General features: G+C 49.0%; 1 protein-coding gene across 1 annotated transcript; it reads right to left on the bottom strand.

Moving 5' to 3' along the window:
- Nucleotides 1-413: 413 nt before the first annotated feature.
- On the bottom strand, nt 414-18,653 carry Rufy4 (RUN and FYVE domain containing 4). Its single transcript, XM_032899576.1, has 11 exons — nt 18,608-18,653; nt 18,396-18,502; nt 17,060-17,185; nt 16,708-16,814; nt 16,309-16,452; nt 14,902-14,971; nt 12,813-13,439; nt 11,953-12,056; nt 6,744-6,890; nt 1,413-1,523; nt 414-516 (listed from the first exon to the last, which is right to left on the bottom strand). The coding sequence occupies exons 1-11, from the start codon at nt 18,651-18,653 to the stop codon at nt 414-416; spliced, it is 1,692 nt and encodes a 563-aa protein (XP_032755467.1).
- Between the last annotated feature and the right edge of the window lie 1,231 nt (nt 18,654-19,884).

The following is a 19,884-nucleotide window of genomic DNA, read 5'->3' as shown; positions in this document are numbered from 1 at the left end:
AGAGGGAAGGTTCCTGAAGAGCCCAGTGAATTTGGGCTTCCCTCCTTATGGGTGATTGGGGGGGGGTGGGAGGAGTGTGGCTTGGAAACAGCTGAGCCCTGGGCTGCCCTTATTCATGGTCACGACTCACTGTGCTTCAAGGGACTTTACAAAGAGGTTACAGCGTGTCTTCCTCATCAGACAGAACGCTTCTAGACCTGTGGGCACATTCCACTCAGCCCCTTGCCCAAGAAAGGCAGAGCTAGGCCTCTCTGTGGACTGCCAGCTGTTCCCTCTGGTCCTCCACAGCGGTGCTGGGGTCACAGCTCACCAGCTCCCAGAAGAGAAAAGTAGTCAGACACCAGGGTTGGGAAGAGGAATGACGAGAGTGAGCTGGTGGGCTGGCTGGTCTTAGGTTCCTTGTGCTATCTTGGTCAGGTGACCTGGATTTCTTCCTGCTGGGCACAGGCTGGGCAGCGACGCTCTCTCTTCTTGTAGTCTACAGAGCAGGCATGGCAAACCAGGCCTCCACAGAGCCTGGAAACAGAGAGACAGGGCAGCCTGGGCTGGCTTCTAGGGTAGGATCTGACTGTCCTCATGGTCCAGCAGGGCAGCCTTTGCCTAGCTTAGGGTGCTTCCCTTCCCCTACAGCCTGTCTGGATACCTCCCTCCAGAGCCTCTAGCTCAGATGGCAGCTTCCGATGGTTTGTTTCCTCTTCCTGTTCATTCTTCCCATGAAGTCAGTGTAAGGGAAGGGAGTGTTCTTTTTGTACAGAGGTTCAGGGACCCTCTCCCCAAACAGGAACCCAGCAGTGCATGCCAGGAGGTTACTGGCCTCATCTTCTAAGACCTACCTTCCTTTCTTCATGGTCCTGCCCACTGTTCTATTTCAGGATTCTGCTTAGCAGCAGTATCCAGATGGGGTGAACCATGCAGGGCCAGGCTCAAGTGGCTCTTTACAAATACTCATTTCTAGTTCACCCTAGCATGGTGGTAAACATTTATAATGTCAGCGTGCAGGAGTGATTGAAACTGGAGGATCATACATTTGGGTTCTGCCTGGGTCACATATTGAGTTTAATGTCAGCCTGAGGTACGTGGTCTCAAAATAACCAACTACACCACAGTTGGTGAGATGGCTCGGGGGTAAAGACACTTGCCACCAAACCGGGTGATCTGAGTTTGATCCCTGAAACCCACAAAGTAGGAGAGAACCAGCTTCTACAAGTTTTTTCTTTGATTTTCACATGTGTGCGACAGCACATACGTGCATGCAAGTATGCCACACACACACACACACACACACACACACACTGAAATAGATGTCAAGGAGAAAGTCCTTAAAAACCTAACCAATCAAACATAAACAGGATCTTTCCTTTCCTGGGGAAACGGGCCTGGGAGTTGTCCCAGACTCTGTGCCTTCCCATTACCTGCAAGGATACCGCCGAGACAGCCGCCTGAAGACCTTGTTGCAGCCCATGCAGTGTCCAGGGGCCACAGTAGACAGCTGTTGGAGTCTCTGCCATTGGTGGTCCTTCTCCCTGATGGATTGGGTGGAGGGGAAGACATAGATGTAGTGAGAATCTTGGTTTCTTTAAAAAGACAGAAATATTATCAGAATAGGTTTTCATTTTAACCCCAGGTGTGGGACAGGGGCTGCTTCAGATTGTCCATAGTGGCTGACTAGAATTTGCCTCGTGCTCTAGCAGGGGCATGATTTTGAAACAACACCAAGAGGAAATTAGATATCCTGACAGCAAAGATCAAACTTGCCCCCAAGGAACTTGATACCCTTAACCAGCAGGAAGTAGTCTGATGATAACGACACCCTCTTTCCCCTCTATTCCCTTTTTCTCTCCTATCTAGTGTTAGAGGTGGAAAGGGTGGAAGGAAAAAGAGCCCACAAAGTAGCAGAAGCCTGGCTACACGTAGAGAAGAGGAGAGGAAGGTGGTGCCAGAGGACAGAGACCTCAAATGGGTTTGAAGCTTGCCAAGTAGGCAGGGCTGGCCAGCCAGCGAGTCCCGTGGATCTGTCTGTCTTTGCTTTCTTAGCACTGGGATCGATTGTATAGGTTTTGGGGATTGTCTAGTCCTCGCGTTTGTATGTCAAACACCTTACTAACCTACCTACCACCCTACCCCTTCCGTGATGTGTGTATGCACATGCGCATGTGCAGTATTGTTTGCATGCATACACATGCACTCTCCCACCATCTAGGTACATACAAACACACAGTAAGAAATAAAAGGTGTTTAAGTAAAAATCAAACTGTACAGAAGGGTTTATATAAAAAGCATAGTCACCCCCCTACTCCTTCCTTTTTCAGTGGTAAACCATTTCTCCTTGGTATTTACCAAGGTAAACAGTCCTGCGCAACCATTTCCTCTTGGTATTCCTCCCATATTAAGTAACAGTTTCACATATCTCCTTCGATACAGAACATTCTCTACAGAGATCCTTCCCTTGGTAGAAGAGGAATTACTTGTTACCGTCTCAACCGACTTCTCCTTCCTCCCAGTGCTCTCAGATCCCTAGTTGGGTTCCTCTGCCAGTCTCTCTGGTCCACTCAGAGATTATAATTATATAGCTCTCCTGTTAGCCACGAGCAAGAGCATGTGACTTCCATTCTGCTCGCCTCCCCTCCCCCAACTCGTCCTCTGCTAAAGCAACCAGTGAGGGAGCCACTAGCCATGGGTTTGCTTTCACACAAATCAAATAAAAAAGACAACCTCAGTTCCTCAGTGGCACCAGCTCCATATCTCAAATTCACAACTTCTTCACATGGTCAGTAACCACCGTAGGACAGGCCTATCTTCAGAGAATACACTAGTCAAATATTCTCTATATTTAATATAACATTCACTGTCCTGTTTCTGTGTGCACATGTATGTGTCTTCGTGTGTGGTGGGTGCGTAGTAGGTCTGCACATGTGCACACACACACACGTGTGTGTGTGTGTGTGTGTGTGTGTGTGTGTGTGTGTGTGTGTGTGTGTGTGTGAAGTTGCCTTCCACTTTGATGTTTGAGGTAGTGTTTGTCACTGAACCTGGAGCTCATGGATCGGACTAGAATGGCTGGCTCATGAGGAGCTCTGGGATTCCCATGTATGCCTTCCCTGGTACTGGGGTTACATACAGGTGCACACTGCCATGCCTGGTTTTAGTATTGAGAGGGAGGGATTCGACTTAGGTCCTCATGCTTCTGTGGCAAGGACATTACCAACTGACCATCTGCCCAGGCGCTTCCTTACTTCCTTATTCTGTCTTATCATTCCAATTGTCATCATTTGTTTTAGTTTTTTTTTTTTTTTGAGACAGGGTTTCTCTGTGTAGCCCTAGGTGTCCTAGAATTCTCTCTGCAGACCAGGCTGGCCTCAAACACAGAGATCTTCCTGCCTCTGCCTTCTGCGGGCCACAACTGTCTGGCTTCCAATTGTCTTTTGTGAGTAATTATTGGACAATATTCTAGCACTGGAGAAGGCAAGAGGCTGAGGCTGTGACTCAGTAGGGGTGAGGGTGGGGCTTGCCTAGCAGCCATCAGTACTGGGTTCAATCGCCAACATGACAAAAACCAGGCAAAATTAATAAGACAAATGAATAGCATTCATATTCTTAGATAATACATGTTCCCCAGATAACTCAGCTGTGTTTTTAACTTTATGTTGGCGAATTTATTGTACTATATATGAGTGTAGACACACACTACCACACACACAAGATCAGAGGACTCTCTGGACTCTGTTTCTACCATGTAGATCCCAGGAACTGAACCTGCCAGGCATGGTGGTAAGTGCTTTCCTGTTGAACCATCTTGCCAGCCCTCTTGTTCCTATCTTGAAAGGCACAGAGGTGGGATCTCAGACTGTAGCCCAGTCTACTCTTCAACCAGTGGCTATCCTCCTGCTTCAGTCTCCTGAGTACTAGAGTTATGGGTGGGAGCCATACTCCTGGACTTTCTGAAAGTTTCTAATGGCCTTTCTTTTAATTTCATTTTTTATTATTTTATGTATATGGGTATTTTGCCTGCTATGTGTCTATGCACACATGTCTGTGCAAACATGCATACAGGACCCAAGGAGGTCAGAAGAAGGTGGCTAATCTTCTGGGACAGGAGTTACATACAGATGGTTGTTAGCAGCCATGTGGGTGTTGGGAATTGAACCTGGGTCCTCTCGAAGAGCAGCCAGTGCTCTTAAATGCTGAGCCATCTCTCCAGCCCTCTGTCTTTCTTGACTCATTGTATTATCTGCTTTTAACATACTATTTTCCCTCTCGTTATTATCATCATCATCATCATCATCATTATTACCACTACCACTGCCATTGCTGTGGACCGGTTCTTTCTAGTAGCCCAAGCTGGTCTTGAACATGTGATTCCCCTGTGTCAGTCTTCTTTGTACTGGGATCGTAGGCATGCACCACTGTGCCTGACTGCTCCCAGATCCTCCACCACAGCAAGCATTCTCCTGATTCTTCCCCGTCTTTTTCTCCTAGGTGGAACTGAATCACATCTTCTCTTTTCTTGGTTTACTTCCTTCTTGTGGAGCACATCCTCAACCAACTTCTTAAGAAAGGCTGTGTGGGAGTTGGATTTTCTGAGTCCTATCTGATTAATGCCTTTCGCCCTCACCTTCACCATTTAATTTTATGGTTTATCTGGACATGGGATTCTAAGCCAAGAGTTGGCTTTTCTGAGAACTTGAGAATTATCACATCACAGATGCTGACACATGCTGAATTCTCCTATCTTTCTTATGTGCTTTGTGTTTTCCTCTAGGTAATCTGAAAACACGCTCTTTCTCTTTGAAAGACATTTCTGAAATTTCACAATGCCATATCTAGGTATGAATTGCGAGTTCTCTCTTTTGTTTATTGTGCTGAGCATTTAGTGAGATAGAAAGATTGCTGTCCATCAGAGCCTGAAATGCATATTTTTAATCTTTGCCATACTTTATTTGGTAATCTACTTGACTTTAGTTTCTTCATTTTGGAAACCTCTGCCAGTTGGAGAGGCTGTTAGGGTCCTTAGACTGGTGTGCATGTGTGTATGTGTGCATATGTGTGTGTGTTCATATGCATGCATGTGGAGGCCAGAGGTTGACTTCGGATGTCTTTCTCAGCTACTTCCCCATTGTTTTTTGGGGCAGCATCTTTCACTGAATCCAAAGCTCACCCATTTGGCTAGATTAGCTGGCCAGCAAGCTCCAGGGATCTTGCTGTGTCTGTTTGTTCGTTTGTTTTGCTTTTCAAAATAGGGTTTCCCTGTGTACCCTTGGCTGTCCTAGACTTTGCTCCACAGGCCAGGCTGGCATGAACTCACAGATATCCACCTGCCTCTGCCTCCCACATGCTGGAATTACAGGTATGTGCCACCACTGCTCAGTTGCCCCTGGGTTTTCTGTAGCTGTTGGGGATCTTAACTCTGGTCCTCATGTCTACACGGCAAGCACTTTACCCACTGAGCCATCTTCCCCCCTCCCTACATTAATTTCTATGTCTCCATTTCTCTTGTTATTTACACCTGCTTTTAAAAAAAAAGACATATTTATTTCATGTATATGAGTACACTGTATCTGTCTTCAGACACACCAGAAGAGGGCATCAGATCCCATTACAGATGGTTGTGAGCCACCATGTGGTTGCTGGTATTTGAACTCAGGTCCTTTGGAAGAGCAGTCAGTGCTCTTAACCACTGAGCCATCTCTCCAGCCCTACACCTGCTTTTATTGTTTTCTGAGAGCCTGCTTTATCTTTATCTTCTAATTCTTTTTGTGAATTAAACAAATTAACAAACATATTGTTGTTGTTGTTGTTGTTTTCTGAGACATTGTCCAGGCTGCTCTAGAACTCACAACCCTTCTGCCTGTACCTCCCCAGTGCTAGGGTGTCAGGCCTGAGTGTGCAATATGTGTGGTTGGAGCTGGTTCTCTCCTTCCACCGTGGCTCTGGGGGCTTTATCTCAGGTTATCCGGCTTGTGCTAAGTGTCTTTGTCCACCCGCCTTAAATTATTTGTTAATTTTCTCCAAGCCGGCCTTGCTCCCTTTTCAGTTTTAATGTGGGAATTTTATGCAAAAGAATTTAGTTGCTGGCCATGCTGATTTCCATGGGCGGTGACAGCAGTGGTGTGGGGGAGCTCCAGTGCTGCGTGGAAGGAATGCACATGTATGTCCATGTCTGTGTAGGCACACGTGTGTGACCTCTCTAGCTGACTGAAGGCCTAGTAGACTTTACATGTCTCCTGTCTCAGTGAGCTTAGAGGTTTGGAGTCAACCCTGGTGAGCTCAGTCTGGTACCCAGAATAGCTGCCCTTAGCTGGAACCAGAGGCCCAGAGGTCTAAGGAAGTCCAGCATGCAGGGAGGTGTAGACGTGAGGTCACTTCTTGGTAGTCCATGTTTTCCCTTCCTTATTTTAATCCCTTCTCAACTTGTGAGCTAGAAGAGATAGGGGAATCTCTTCTAACCACAGTGCGAGCAGAGAGCAGTTCTTGAAGTGAGAGCATGCACTATTGCCAGAGGACTCTGTGGTCCACAGGCCGTCTGTCTTTAGTGGCCAAGTCAGTATCGCTGGCTCTCAGTTTTCCCCTCTGTAACATGGGACACGTAATTAGTGACAGCACCAGGTTGCCGGCAGGAGGAAGCAAGCTCACATATGGAAAGGTCTAGAACCCTTGAGTGGGGTAGTCTTCAAGCCTGGCCTCCACACTCCTTACCAGCCGTCCTTCCTTCCCACCCCAGTCCCCGCTCCCAGCCCCGTTCTTACTGAATCAGTTCCAACACCCTCCTTTTCATGGCCTGGACCAGGTCCCTCTGACCTTCAAGCTCCTTCTCATACATGGCAGCCCTCCTCTCAGCCTCCTGCTGCTTCTGTTCCAGCATTGCTTGTAGCAGGGCTCTTTCTTCCTGACACCTGGAAACAGGGGGGACTCGGTTTTGAGGAGGAAGGCTCAGAACTTGTTATGGGAATCCCTGGAGAAGCCGGAGTCAACATATAGGTACAGTTTCTACATACCACACATATACAGAGGCATGTAACACAACATATGTATCACATATTGTACACACTGCAAACACCTACCACTACTCTAACACACACACACACACACACACACACGCACACGCACATGCACACGCACACATGCACACCATGCACACACACACATGCACACACTATGTATACAAGCTGAGCATCTATGGATTGACTCAACAATCATAAAGGAATAGAAATAGGGCCTAACCTTGAGTATTCCTGTACTGGGCACTACTGAACATCTCCCGTCCTCTTTCCTGATCTCTCCCCTCCTTTTCCTTCCCTTTTCCTTCCTCCTTCTCCTCCCTTTTTAAAAAAAATTTCCACTTTAAAATGTAACTCTCTGGGGAGGTCCATTTACTGGAGGCCTATCTTGGAAGGAGTGTGAAGGCCTAGGAATCTGGGCCAGGAACAACTGGATGTGGAGGGTGCAGTGGAGGCCTTGAGGCGGTTATGCCTTACTTTAAAGTATTTTTAGTGGGTATATTACATTGTCTTTTGAAAAGCAATAGGAAAAATATGGCTTTTCTAAGTTTCAATCTCCGTTTTGGGTTTGGAACTGCCTCAGTTCTATTTTTGCATCTTCTTCTTGTTGTTAGTGGTTTTCTAGAAGGCTCCAAGAAGTTTACGAAATTGAAAATAAAGTGGTCCCAGCTTCTCACTCCATGGTTTGGTTGGGAATGTGTACCATCAGCAAGGGGTGAGTAGATGCTGGAGAGTCCAGGAATCAAATACAGGGCCTTATGCATGCCAGGTAGGCACTTGATCAATTGAGCTACGCTCCAGCTATTGAACTATTGATTTTAAAGTCTACCCATTTAGCAGGCCCCAAAGCTGGGTGTATCTTTAAATCTCACCAAGAATGGAACTTCCAAAAGACCCATGAAAAGCTCTTTCCCGGCCTTCTCTGGACTTTTCTTAGTTGCTGACCTTCAGTTTTCCTGTAGAGGGCGCTGATCAACATTAGAGCTCTTGCTTAGTGATCTTAGGTACTTAATGGATCACCTTGGGGTGTGCGCATTGCTTGGGTGGGAGGGAAATCTGTCAGGCCCCTACTGTGTGCTGGTGGCTGCACCCAAGGCTCCTGTGGGACTTAAGGTAATTAAGCCGAATTTTGTGACAGAGCCTACCAGAGGCTAAAGTGGAGACTAGAGAAGGTGCTGGGGAGTCATCTGAGACGACAAGGCACTGAAGTCAGACGTGCGAGTCTGCAAGTTGGAGTGGCCAGCCTGCCTGAGTGACTGAAAGGAGGCTACTGAGGCTGGGATCCCAGGAAGAGGGCAAGAAAGGCAAGATGCAGTGGGGGCGGGGCGGGGCGGGGCAGGGACGGGGCGGGGCGGCGGGGGCGGGGCAGAAGAAGCCACTGAAATATTTCCAACGGGGATGTTGGGAGTGGATGTGGGAGGAGTGAGGGTGTTTTGAACCCCTAGTATATGCCAGGCATTGAGCTGTCTTGCTTCATTTCAATTTCACAGGGTCATCAGATGGGCAGTATAAGCCTCGTTTTACAAGACAGAAGTCTCCAAGAGGGTGTGATTCTTGCCTCGGGTCACATGGCATGTGAGAGAAGTCTGGACATGGGCCTGAATTTTCTTGTCTTCTCTATACTTTCAGGCACTCGGGACCCTGGTCACCAGTGCTGAGTGGGCAGCTGGTGAGAGAGAGCAAGTGGCTTCCTGTAAAGTCTCTCCTGTCTTTAGGATAGACTTGCTGGGTTTTGTTTACTGTACATGGATCCCCTACCCACTCGAGGTCACATAGGTACAGCAAACACGGCTGGTAGAGAGAATGTGTCTGTGGAATTTGAACTGGGTGGTGGTGAACCCCTGTCACTGGCTGGATGCCCATGGTCCCTTTGCCAAGTGGTGAGTCTAGGCAGTGGTTGCTTTCTAGACTGGTAAGTTGCTACCCCATCATGAATCTCCACTAACTCCCAGGCCACCTTCTCCTTAGCACATCACACCTGGCTTCTTGCCCAAAGGCCTGATTTAGGACTCTGACAGGTATCCCGGACATTACAGGTTCAAAGCTCAGCTCCTGCACTTTTCACACAAGCCTATCCATTCCAATCTTCCCACCCCTGAGGACAGTTGTCCCTGACTCTTTCTCTCAGCCCCACAGCCAGTGTCTCAGGAAGTCCTGCTTCAGAATTTAACCACAGATCAACAGCTGCACCCTTTCTGTCACCAGCCAAAGCTGAATACCTCCGATCACCTCCCCACTCCCTCACCCCCGTGATGGCCAGTTTTTACGTCAACTTGATACTGAGCTACGGTCATATGGGAAGAAATCTTTCTTAATTGATAATAGATGTGTCAGGGCTCAGCTCACTGTGGGTGGTGCCATCTCTGGGTTGGAACTCCTGGATGCTATAGAAAGTGGGCTGCACTCAGTACACCTTTAATCCCAGCACTTGGGGCGGAGTCAGGCTTATCTTTTAGTTTGAGGCCAGCCTGGTCTACAGAGCGAGTTTTAGGATAGCCAGTGCTACTCAGAGAAAACCCTGCCTTGAAAGAAAGAGAAAAAGAAAGAAAGAAGGAAGGAAGGAAGGAAGAGAAAGGGATAAGAAAAAGGAAAAAAGAAAGAAGAGGAAAGGAAGCGGAAGCAAGGAGCTGGAGGGATGGCTCAGTGGTTAAGAACACTGACTGCTCTTCCAGAGGTCCTGAGCTCAATCCCCAGCAACCACAAGGTGGTTCTCAACCATCTGTAATAGGATCTGATGCTTTCTTCTGGTGTGTCTGAAGATAGCTACAGTGTACTCAGATAAATAAAGTAAATAACTCTTTAAAAAAAAGAAGAAGAACGCTCCTGAGAGACACAGCCAGAATACAGCAAATACAGAGGCGAATGCCAGCAGCAAACCACTGAACTGAGAACGGGACCTCCGTTGAAGGAATCAGAGAAAGAACTGGAAGAGCTTGAAGGAGCTCGAGACTCCTTATGAACAACAATGCCAACCAACCAGAGCTTCCAGGGACTAAGCCACTACCTAAAGACTATACATGGACTGACCCTGGACTCTGACCTCATAGGTAGCAATGAATATTCTAGTAAGAGCACCAGTGGAAGGGGAAGGCCTGGGTCCTGCTAAGACTGAACCCCCAGTGAACGTGATTGTTGGGGGGAGGGCGGCAATGGGGGGAGGATGGGGAGGGGAACACCCATAAAGAAGGGGAGGGGGAGGGGTTAGGGGGATGTTTGCCCGGAAACCGGGAATAACACTCGAAATGTAAATAAGAAATACTCAAGTTAATAAAAAAAAAAAAGAAAAAAGAAAAAAAAGAAGAAGAAGAAGAAAAAGAAAAGGAAGTAAGCAGCTGAGCTAACGAGTCAGTAAGCAGCATCCTTCCAGGGCCTCTGCATCAGCTCTGCCTGCCCTTGCTAACGTCCTGTTCTGCGGAACTGTAGACTGAGATAAATGCTCTCTTCCTCAAGTTTCCTGGGGTCGTGTTATTTTATCACAGCAATGGAAGCCCTAACCAAGACATCTGTGTATTAAGATGCTGTCTGGAGGGGTTGGGGATTTAGCTCAGTGGTAGAGCGCTTGCCTAGCAAGCGCAAGGCCCTGGGTTCGGTCCCCAGCTCCGACAAAAAAAAAAAAAAAAAAAAAAAAAAAAAAAAGAAGATGCTGTCTGGAAAGAAGGCCTCCTGGGAGTGCTGATGTTAGCATAGACTCTAAGGGAAGGAGGAACATGCCTAGGAAAGGGCTGGATGGAAGGCCCTGAGGTGGTTCCAGGAACATGATGAAGGTCATTTTACTCCAAGTGGGTGAAGAAAGAACCTTCTAGTCTTGTTCCGTGGGCCCTTTAAAATAGGGTCAGCCTAGACTAGTCAAGCCTAAGAACTGAAAAATGAAGCAAAAAATGAAAAAAAAAATGAAAGCAAAATGGAGAATGACTGCAAATGGACACAGAAGTTCTTTAGGGGGTGACACCAATCACACACACACACACACACATCACACACACACACACACACACACACACACACACACACACACACACACACACTATACTAGATCACACCCCTCCTCTGCCTGGACTCTGTAATGGCTCCCTTCTTACTTTGATTCAAAGCCAAGGCTATTTTGATAACTTCCCAAGCTCCCTCTAAGCTGCCCCCATTGTCCACGAGACCTTTCCTCCCTCACCTGGCTGGGCCCAGAATGGCTCCCATGATTCTCCTTGAACCTGCTGTGCAATTTCCCACCTCTGGACCTTTATTCCACTTCTGCTCTGCTGGCTGGAGCATCTTCCTAGCTGGTGTCCAAAAGTCTGCCTCCTTACTTCCTTCAGGTCTTTATGTAGATGCCATAGCATAGTGGTATATGACTATAATCCCAGCACCCAGGAGGCTGAGGCAGGAGAATTGTCATAAGTTTCAGGACAAACTGGGCTACAGAGTGGAATCTTATCTTTAAATGCTGCATGAGGGAGATAGATTTGGAAATATGCTGGAGTCAGAGTAGAATAAAAAGGCAGCAGTGTGGGCTGGAGAGATGGCTCAGTGGTTGACAGCACTGACTGCTCTTCCAGAGGTCCTGAGTTCAATTCCCAGCAACCACATGGTGGCTCTCAACCATCTGTAGTGGGATCCGATGTCCTCTTCTGGTGTGTTTGAACAGTGTACTCATAAATGAAATGAAATGAAATGAAATGAAATGAAAGGCAGCAGTGTACCCAAAATGGGCAGCAGGGGTCAGGTCAAGCAGGAACAAGTAGCAAGGGTAACTAACTCCTGGGGTTTTGGGGAGCAGGGGGTATCTCCTGGGGTCCTGGGGTGGGACCTGGGGAGGAGAGGAACTGTGAACTTCATGGGATCAGGAAAGATGCCTAGGGTGGCACCGACCTCAATACCCTGGAGTTGTGCCCAGCATAAGCTGGGTACACTGAGAACTCAGAAATCCTGGAGCCTAGGCCCTTGCTGGTGTTGCCAAGATTACCTGCTGAGCTGCTCCTGGAGTGCCTGTAGTTCTCCTTCCTGGGCCTGCAGCTGCTCTTGACACTGGGCCTGTACCTCTGTCAGCTGGAGGCCGTACCCAGGCTCCTGAGGAGAGAATGGGGAAGGAAGGGTTGAAAGAGGAAGGCAGAAACACCAGCCCTGGGTTCATCTGATGAACTTTCTTATCAGGCTGTAGCCTTGCTTCTGGGAGCTGAGTGAGCTTGGGGTTACCGTTTCTTCTCTTCCAGAAATTGCCAAGTTCATGGACCTGGAAGATTCTGGCTAGGAAGGAGGCTGAGGGACCTCTTGGGAGCCATCTTTGGGGGACTTGTGGGAAATGCATGTCAAAACTAGCTTAGGGTATAGCAACAGAGCTTGGACACTGGGAGACCTCTGCCAGGGTAAGGGAACCTGAACTTTGTGACTTCCCGAAGGACTTGCTGGGAAGTCCCTAACCCAAATGTTGATGTGGCTGGGTAGGAGGTACTGATGAAAGATGTAGACGTTGAGGGAAGCAGTCACAGGTAGGGGCACCCTGTGAGCTGGAGACTGTGTGACCTTCAAAGCATCCCCAAATGGCAGCTCTCGTAAGTCAAGCCAATTGGTTTGCGGAGCTCTGTGTGATGGCATATACCAACAATCTCAGGATTTGTCGGGGCGGGGGGTGTGTCACAGGCAGGAGGAGTAGGAATTCAAAGACAGCCTGGCTACATAGCAAATTTGAGGTCAGCCTGAGTTACAGAAGGTCTTCTCACAAGCAAATGACCCCTTACACTGATTGGTGGACTGATAATGGCCACAGGCTACCTCTGCAGAACCCTAGCTGCAGATCAGGTTAGAGAGGAGACAATAGACAGGTACCTTGATCACCTCCTGCTGCAAGGGCACTTCTGTTTGATCCTTCTGCACGGTTGCATGGGTTACTCCTGTCCACTCTTGTGGCTTCCCTGTGGTGGGACCTTTCTTTGATCCCAGGACCCAGGATTGCCCCAGAGCACCAGGCTGATCCCACCCATGCCTGTATCCTAACTCTGCATCTTCTTCCCTTCCCTGAAGGCTGGGGGCCAGCAGCTCCTGGTCATGGTTCCAATCTGCTGCCCTTTCCTGGATCCCTTCTGTTGTTTTCCGACCTTCCGTCCCTGGCAGACTTCCTTTTCCTTCATCTTTCCTTCCTGTCAGCTGCATTTGAACATCCTTAGCCCCACCCTTCTGTTGCTGGATGCTGGCTGTTGAGTTTTCCAGCAATTTCCTGGTCTTTGGGCCTCCCTCCTGGTCTAGCCGAAATCCTTCCCTTCCTGTTTCCCAAATGCTCTGGGGACAGCTGAGGCTTCTGGAATCCTCCCTCTTCTCTTCCAGAAAGGTGGGAAGATGGTCTTGCTGCAAGGGGGTACAGAGGTCAGGTGGGAGGTCTTCTGTGGTTGCATCTTGAAGACAGCTGGTTCCTCCAGCCTCTGGTCCCTGCAGCTGCTCTCCCTTGGAGCATCTCACCTGTAGGGAAGTCCCATTTCAGCATCAGCATCTGGTCATTGATCTGGGATATAGGAGAGGACAAATGCTTGCTTCTTATTGGATTTGAATGCCTCCTACCGGGAAGGCTGTCAGAGCAGACATAATCTCAGACAGCTCTCCACAGGACCCACAAGTCTGAGCTGAGAACGGGCAGGTATCTCAGCTCTCCTATGCATGCCTCCGGTCAGTGGTGGCTCCCTTTTACCTGGGTTGATCTTGTTCCCCATGATTTCCTCCACCTTCTCCTTTCACCTTTCCCTCCTACTCGATTTTGTCTTTCTGCATTTCCATCCATAAAAAGGGAACAAGACTTCTTGGTTTGTAAGATGGTGATGGAATCCTTGACAGACTAATGTTCGGTGGTAGAGCACTCGTCTAGTGTGTGTGGCCCTGGATTTGGTCCTCAACACAGTAGGAGCAGGGAAGTCTTCTCTGTGCTCCCATTTTCCCTTGGTCACGTCTACGGCCTCCCTTGATACCAAGGGAGTTGTCTTCAGGACCTCAAGAGGGTGCTCAAAACCTTGGGTACTCCAGACTCTCCTATAGCACGGCGTAGGATTTGCATGTAGCCAATGCTCATCCTCTCCAATGCTTAAGTCCTTTTTAGATGGCTTTCATATCCCACACAGTGTCAGTGCTTTGTGAGTGGTTATTATACTGCCTTGTTTGGGGAAACATTGAGGTTAAAAGAATGCACAATGTTCAGAACTAGTGCAATAATTGTTTTTTCCTAAATATTTTGTATGTGTGGTTGGTTGAGTCTACAGATGCAGCCTTGGGTGGCTAACTACACACTTAGCCTAGATTGCAACGTATTCCCCATGTGTCTCCGTGAACAGGCCTTGAACTCTTTCAAGGTCTGAGACCGAGTCCTTAACGGTGCCATGTCTGGTGTCTGGAAGCTCCTGGAATGATGACAACCTTAAACGGTCACATCAGAATGGAGCAGGAGCCAGGAGCCCTGTGCTCAGTGGCCTGTGGGTTGCCTTGAGTCATCTACACAGCTCCCCTAGGAGGCAGGGCAGGAACTTGCCCAAGGACTTTCTGCTGTGTTTAGAAAGGGTCAGATGTGGGCTGTGAACTAATTGGGAAATCAAGCACTTTAGTACTCCTTTAACTGACATAGGCCAATTTGAATATCTGGTTCAGGGGGTTCAGTAGAGGCCTTCTCCCTGGTATTTCCTGCAAGCCTCCAACCATCTCTATTGCCCTCTCCTCCTGAGAGCCCCAACGGGGCTCCTACAGATGGCACCAGTGCTCCCTGTCCTCCTTACTGCATTTCCCCAGGAACAAGACTGCTCCCCCCTCCCATCTGCTGCTTGACACAATGCTACCACCTCTGTCCCATTTAGCTCTCTGCATACCCACAGGAGGCCCTGCTCAACTTGGGAGTGCCAATAGATGTTCAAGAAGCAAGTCAGGCTAAGGCAGACAGAGGTACCTCCTCTGGAAAACCTTTGGGTTTTCTGGGTCTTCTTTCCCGGGTCCGGCTGGGACTGGAATAGTGGGATCTGAAACCAAGAGGCAGGACATCTGGGGCTTTAGTTAGCGTGGTCTTCTAGTGGAGGCTGCCCCAGCTTCTGACCTGCTCATTCAGCTTGCTACCCTTCATGTTTTTCACCTTCCCCCTGAGTGGTTCCCACTCACCATCTAGCCAGCCATCCCACGCTTCACCTACACAGCACCGTAGCACCTATCCATCCTTCTCACTTTCTACTCAGACCCATTAGTCTAGCAGCATGGCCTAGCTTGAAATGATACTGAGGAAAGAGAAGGCTGGAGAGTGGGGATCAAGAAGGGGTGGGGTGGGGCAGGGGGAGGCTATGACACCTATGAACCACAAGAGCTCATGTAACGGTTTACAGACTGAGTGGGTTGTCATGGTAACCCTACCAGTGTAGTAGTGCTTCATGTGCTTCGGAGATGACCAACAGCTCTCTAGTTGGAATTAAGACATGTTCAGCCAGAGGGAAACCATGCTGGTACTGGAAATGTAGGCCACTGCCCAGTGGTAGGTGAAGTCATAGATTTTGGAGAAGAACCTACAGCTGCTACTTTACTAAACCAGCACAATCCCTAACTACATCCTAAATATTTATCTGTATATACACAGATCAGTTAGCCTTCACCCCTTACTGAGGAAAGTTCTCTTTGCTACAGACGGAGACCATCATAGAAAACCACAACCACTTAAAAAGCACAGTTGTGGAGCTCAGTCCCACATACCTGTATACAACATGACTACATGTGGATCTCAGGGATCATTGCAGAAGAGGGGGTTGAAAAGTGAGCCAGAGGATCAGGGAGGGGGCCGTGAGATTGTCTCTTCTAGAAATGTCAGAATCTACACCTATAAAGTCTCACTGACATGACTGCTTAAACCTGAGCCCAACACGGACAGCAACGGCAGACATGCTAACACGAATGGGGTGAAGCTCATGATGTCCCAACCCTACAGAAAGAGCTAGAGGGAACTAAGGAACGCTGAGAGCAGGAGAAACAGTCTTTCCCAGGGAAGAGTTGTACTAATCCCAAATGGTCAGCCATGAAAACATGTACAAGTAACATTATACAGGCTGAGTGGGTTGTACCTTTTGTGTTCGTGTGTGTGTGTGTGTGTGTGTGTGTGTGTGTGTGTGTGTGTGTGTGTGTGTGTGTGTGTGTGTGTGTGTGTATCTCACAACAATTAATGAAAAAAAGAGCTCATTGGGTTTGGAAGAGAGCAAGGAAGAGTATATGGGAGGGTTTAGAGGTAGGAAAGGGAAGGGGGAAACAATGTAACCTCAAAAAAGTAACTTTAAAAGGATAGGGAAGCGCGGCTTGGGCTGGAGGCAGAGAGCCTGCTCACTCTGAGAACATGGGCCAGGCTTCATCCAGGTCTGGCCGTTGCAGGTCCAGGTTGAAGGCAACTCCGTTGAGGGCATAGAGAGAGTCCAAGATGTCTCCCTGGAGCTCAGGGCACAGCAGAGGGCTCCGAGGGCCATACCATTCCCTGTGTGAAGAGGGAACAACACATCCAGCCATTGCTACCCTTGACCTCTGAGAATCAGTGTACCACAGGGGACATTCCTAGGCAGGTTGTGGCTGAGCTCAGCCTCCGAGGGCAGAGGCCTGAGCATGCCAAACTGCATGCGGGTCTCTTAGGTCCTTTCTCCTTGACACTCATTACCTTATCCCTAACTGTCAGTCATCCATTTAGCAGTAAAGGAGGGTAGTGGGTTCAAGTACCATCTATGGGCAAACCCACCTGGTGAGTTGTGGGTTCAGGAGGCACAGCTGCATGGACTCAGCCAGCTGTCCGTGGGCAAGGCAGAGTCGGATAAAGGCACGGCCTTTTCCTAGCGAGGTCTTCAGCTGCAGGGTGTGACGAGGGCCAGAGAGAGGGTGAAATCAGGGTGGGGAGCTGGGCCAAATGAGAGAGGGAGAAAGAGTGGGCCAAGGTGGGAGGAGAAAGGTGAGGCTGGACGTGAAGCCGGGGCAAATGAGAGGTCCTCGTCATTCAAGGGGAAGCCTCCTGTTAGTGGAGCAGGTCTGAGAGACGGGATCTAGGGAAGGCCTGGACAAAGCTCACCCGCTTTCCCATCCCCTGCTCCCATTACCTTGTCCTGTGAGCATATGAAGTTCATCTGCTCTGTGTAGCCCCGCTGCCGCCGAAGGGCAGTGAACAGGAAGTCCCAGTAATCCTTCCGAGCCCCCAGGAAGCTCCTCTGCTCTTTCTGGTCAAACTAGGACCAAGATGAGAGAAAGGAACATATGTCAGCGGCTCCTTCTGGAACCTACCTAGCACCCTGGCATGCTGGGAAGGCACATGGGAGAAGAAAGGGCTCCTGAAGACAGGCCCTTTTGTTGAGGGAATCTTCCTCTGCCCTCCCTGGCTGTGTGATAAGGGCATGATACTTGATCTCTCTGAGCCTGAATTCACACTCATTCATTCACAGACACTGAGCACTTTACTATGGACTGGCCCTGGTCTAAGGCCCGTGAACGATGACCAAGGCTGCAGAGAATAAAGGAGTTAAATTCTCAAAGCAGACAGAGTGTTAGATAGTGGGATGGTTTGTATATGCTTGGCCCAGGGAGTGGCACTATTAGAGGGTATGGCCCTGTTCGAGTAGGTGTGGCTTTTTATGGAGTAGGCAGGACACTGTGGGTGTGGGCTTAAGACCCTCATCCTAGCTGCTGGAAGCCAGTAGTCTCATGCCAACCTTCGGATGAAGATGTAGAACTCTCAGCTTTTCCTACACCATGCCTTCCTGGACACTGCCATGCTCCTACCTTGATGATAATGAATCCTCTGAACCTGTAAGCCAACCCCAATTAAACGTTGTCCTTATAAGAGTTGCCTTGGTCATGGTGTCTGTCCACAACAGCGAAACCCTAAGATAGTGATGGTGGCTGTGGAGAGAAAAAGAGAGAGAGAGAGAGAGAGAGAGAGAGAGAGAGAGAGAGAGAGAGAGAGAGAGAGAAGACGAAGGAGAAGGAGGAGGAGGAGGGGGGATGTCTGAAATTTTAACCTGAGGAAGTCTCCAGACTTGAGGGCCATGTGCACCAATGTCATACTAATATCTAGGGAATAGCATTCCGGATAGAGGCAACGAAAGATAAAGGCCCTGAGACAGGTGCAATCCTGATGTGCTATGGGAGGTGGACACAGTGTGGTAAGAAGTGCAGCTCCCTGTCAGGAAGTCAGAGGAGGGAGAGGAGGTATATTCATGTTTATACATCAAGTCTTTCAGGAGATAAACATGAGAAAACAATGAAGACCAGTCCTAGCTTCTGGGAGAAAGTTGTGTCATGAAAGACTTGCTCACTGAGAAAGCAGACGGTGCCTGGGAAGGGAGGAAGACAGTGGCTTGGCGTACAACTGGAGAAGCTTTCTAGGGTATTGAAAGGGAAGGAGTTGGCAGGGTGGAGAGGGAGGGTGGAGGGTCTCACCTGCAGGAGCAGCTCCAGGCAGCCACAGAGTCTGTGTAGCTCAGCGCTGGTGTCTGTCACTGGCCCCTGCCCGTCCCCATATCCCTGGAGGATGGCAGAGACAGCATCTGCGAGGAGGATGGTAGAGAGCCATGAGGGAGCCAGGCCTGAGGTGATGCTCTTCAAACCCCTCCTGCAGCTTAGCCACAGAAGAACCTCCCAGGGCAGCTCACTTTTCAAGTTCCTGCTGATCTTGAGGATGGTTTCCTTTTCTGCCATGGAGACTTGAAAGTAAGGTGACCTCCTGTGATTCTCTGGGCTCGGCTGCTTGCTCTCCTTACATACAGATGGGTGAGGGTCTAGACTTGAGAGAGAACGAGAGCATACCAGGGTCACACAATGAGTTAACTGGAGGAATGAAGTACAATTCTTTTCTTTTCGTTTCTTTTCTTATAGTTTACTGAGTATACTGCAAGGAATCCCAGTTACTTTTTCTTTTCTCTCTCTCTGTGTCTCTCCCTCTCCCTCCCCTCTGTCTCCGTTTCTTTCTACCTCTTTTTCTCTCTGTGTGTCTGTCTCTGTCTTTCCCTCTCTCCCCATCTCTCTCTCCCTTCCTCCCTCTCTCTCCCTCTGTCTCTATCTCTGTCTCTGTTTCTCTCTGCCTGTCTCTCTTTCTCTGTGTCTCTGTCTCTCTCTCTGAGACAGGGTTTCTCTGTGTAGCCCTGGTTGTCCTGGAACTTGGTCTGGAGACCAGGCTGGCCTCTGCCTCCTAGTGCTGACATTAAAGGCCTGCTCCACCACCACCCAGCTGCCAGTTATGTCTTGAAGACCGATGTATAAAGATGTGAATGTGGCCTCCACTTATCGAGCCGTTGCTGGTTTTGGTCACCCTGACCATTGCTGACATTTTTGTCTCATTCAATCCCCTTAGTAGCCTCCAGTACAGCGTTGACACACAGTGACTGGGCACAGAGAGGGTAAATCTCAATCCAATATCACAAAGCTGTAAGCTGAACTCAGATTTCCTTAGGAGTCGGAGAGATGCCTGTGCCATGGGGACACCCAGCTGGGGAACGTCACCTCCTTTCCCCTCGGCCAGCCCATGAGCCTCAGCAGAGTGTCATTGCCTTGGGACCCACATTCATCCTTTCCAGAGCCCCAGCTGAGTGGAAAAATGTATGTTCCCTGGGAAAGCAGGCAGAAGTAGACAGAGGGTGCAGCGTAGGAACTGAACCCAATGTTGGCTGTGGGGAGTGGGGTACCTGGTTTTAACCCACCACCCTCTCTTGTAGGACTCTACTTCTGTCTCCGAAGGGCCCTGGGACTCAGAGATGGATACTGTTGTCCTTGAGGGAGGATGAACTTAGGCTGAGATCCTGTCATCAAGGCCAGGCCAGGGGTCCAGCCTCCCAGACAGGAGTGACGGAGTTTGTGGGTGGGGTAGCTACCCTCTAATAGTGGATCACGGGCAAAAGAAAGGAAAAGGAAGAAAAGAAAGACAAGGAGAGCA

The sequence above is a fragment of the Rattus rattus genome, chromosome 4, assembly GCF_011064425.1.
Source record: "Rattus rattus isolate New Zealand chromosome 4, Rrattus_CSIRO_v1, whole genome shotgun sequence".
Taxonomy (NCBI): domain Eukaryota; kingdom Metazoa; phylum Chordata; class Mammalia; order Rodentia; family Muridae; genus Rattus; species Rattus rattus.
The sequence above is the reverse complement of the archived record's forward strand: the minus strand, read 5'-3'. Positions and strand labels throughout refer to the sequence as shown.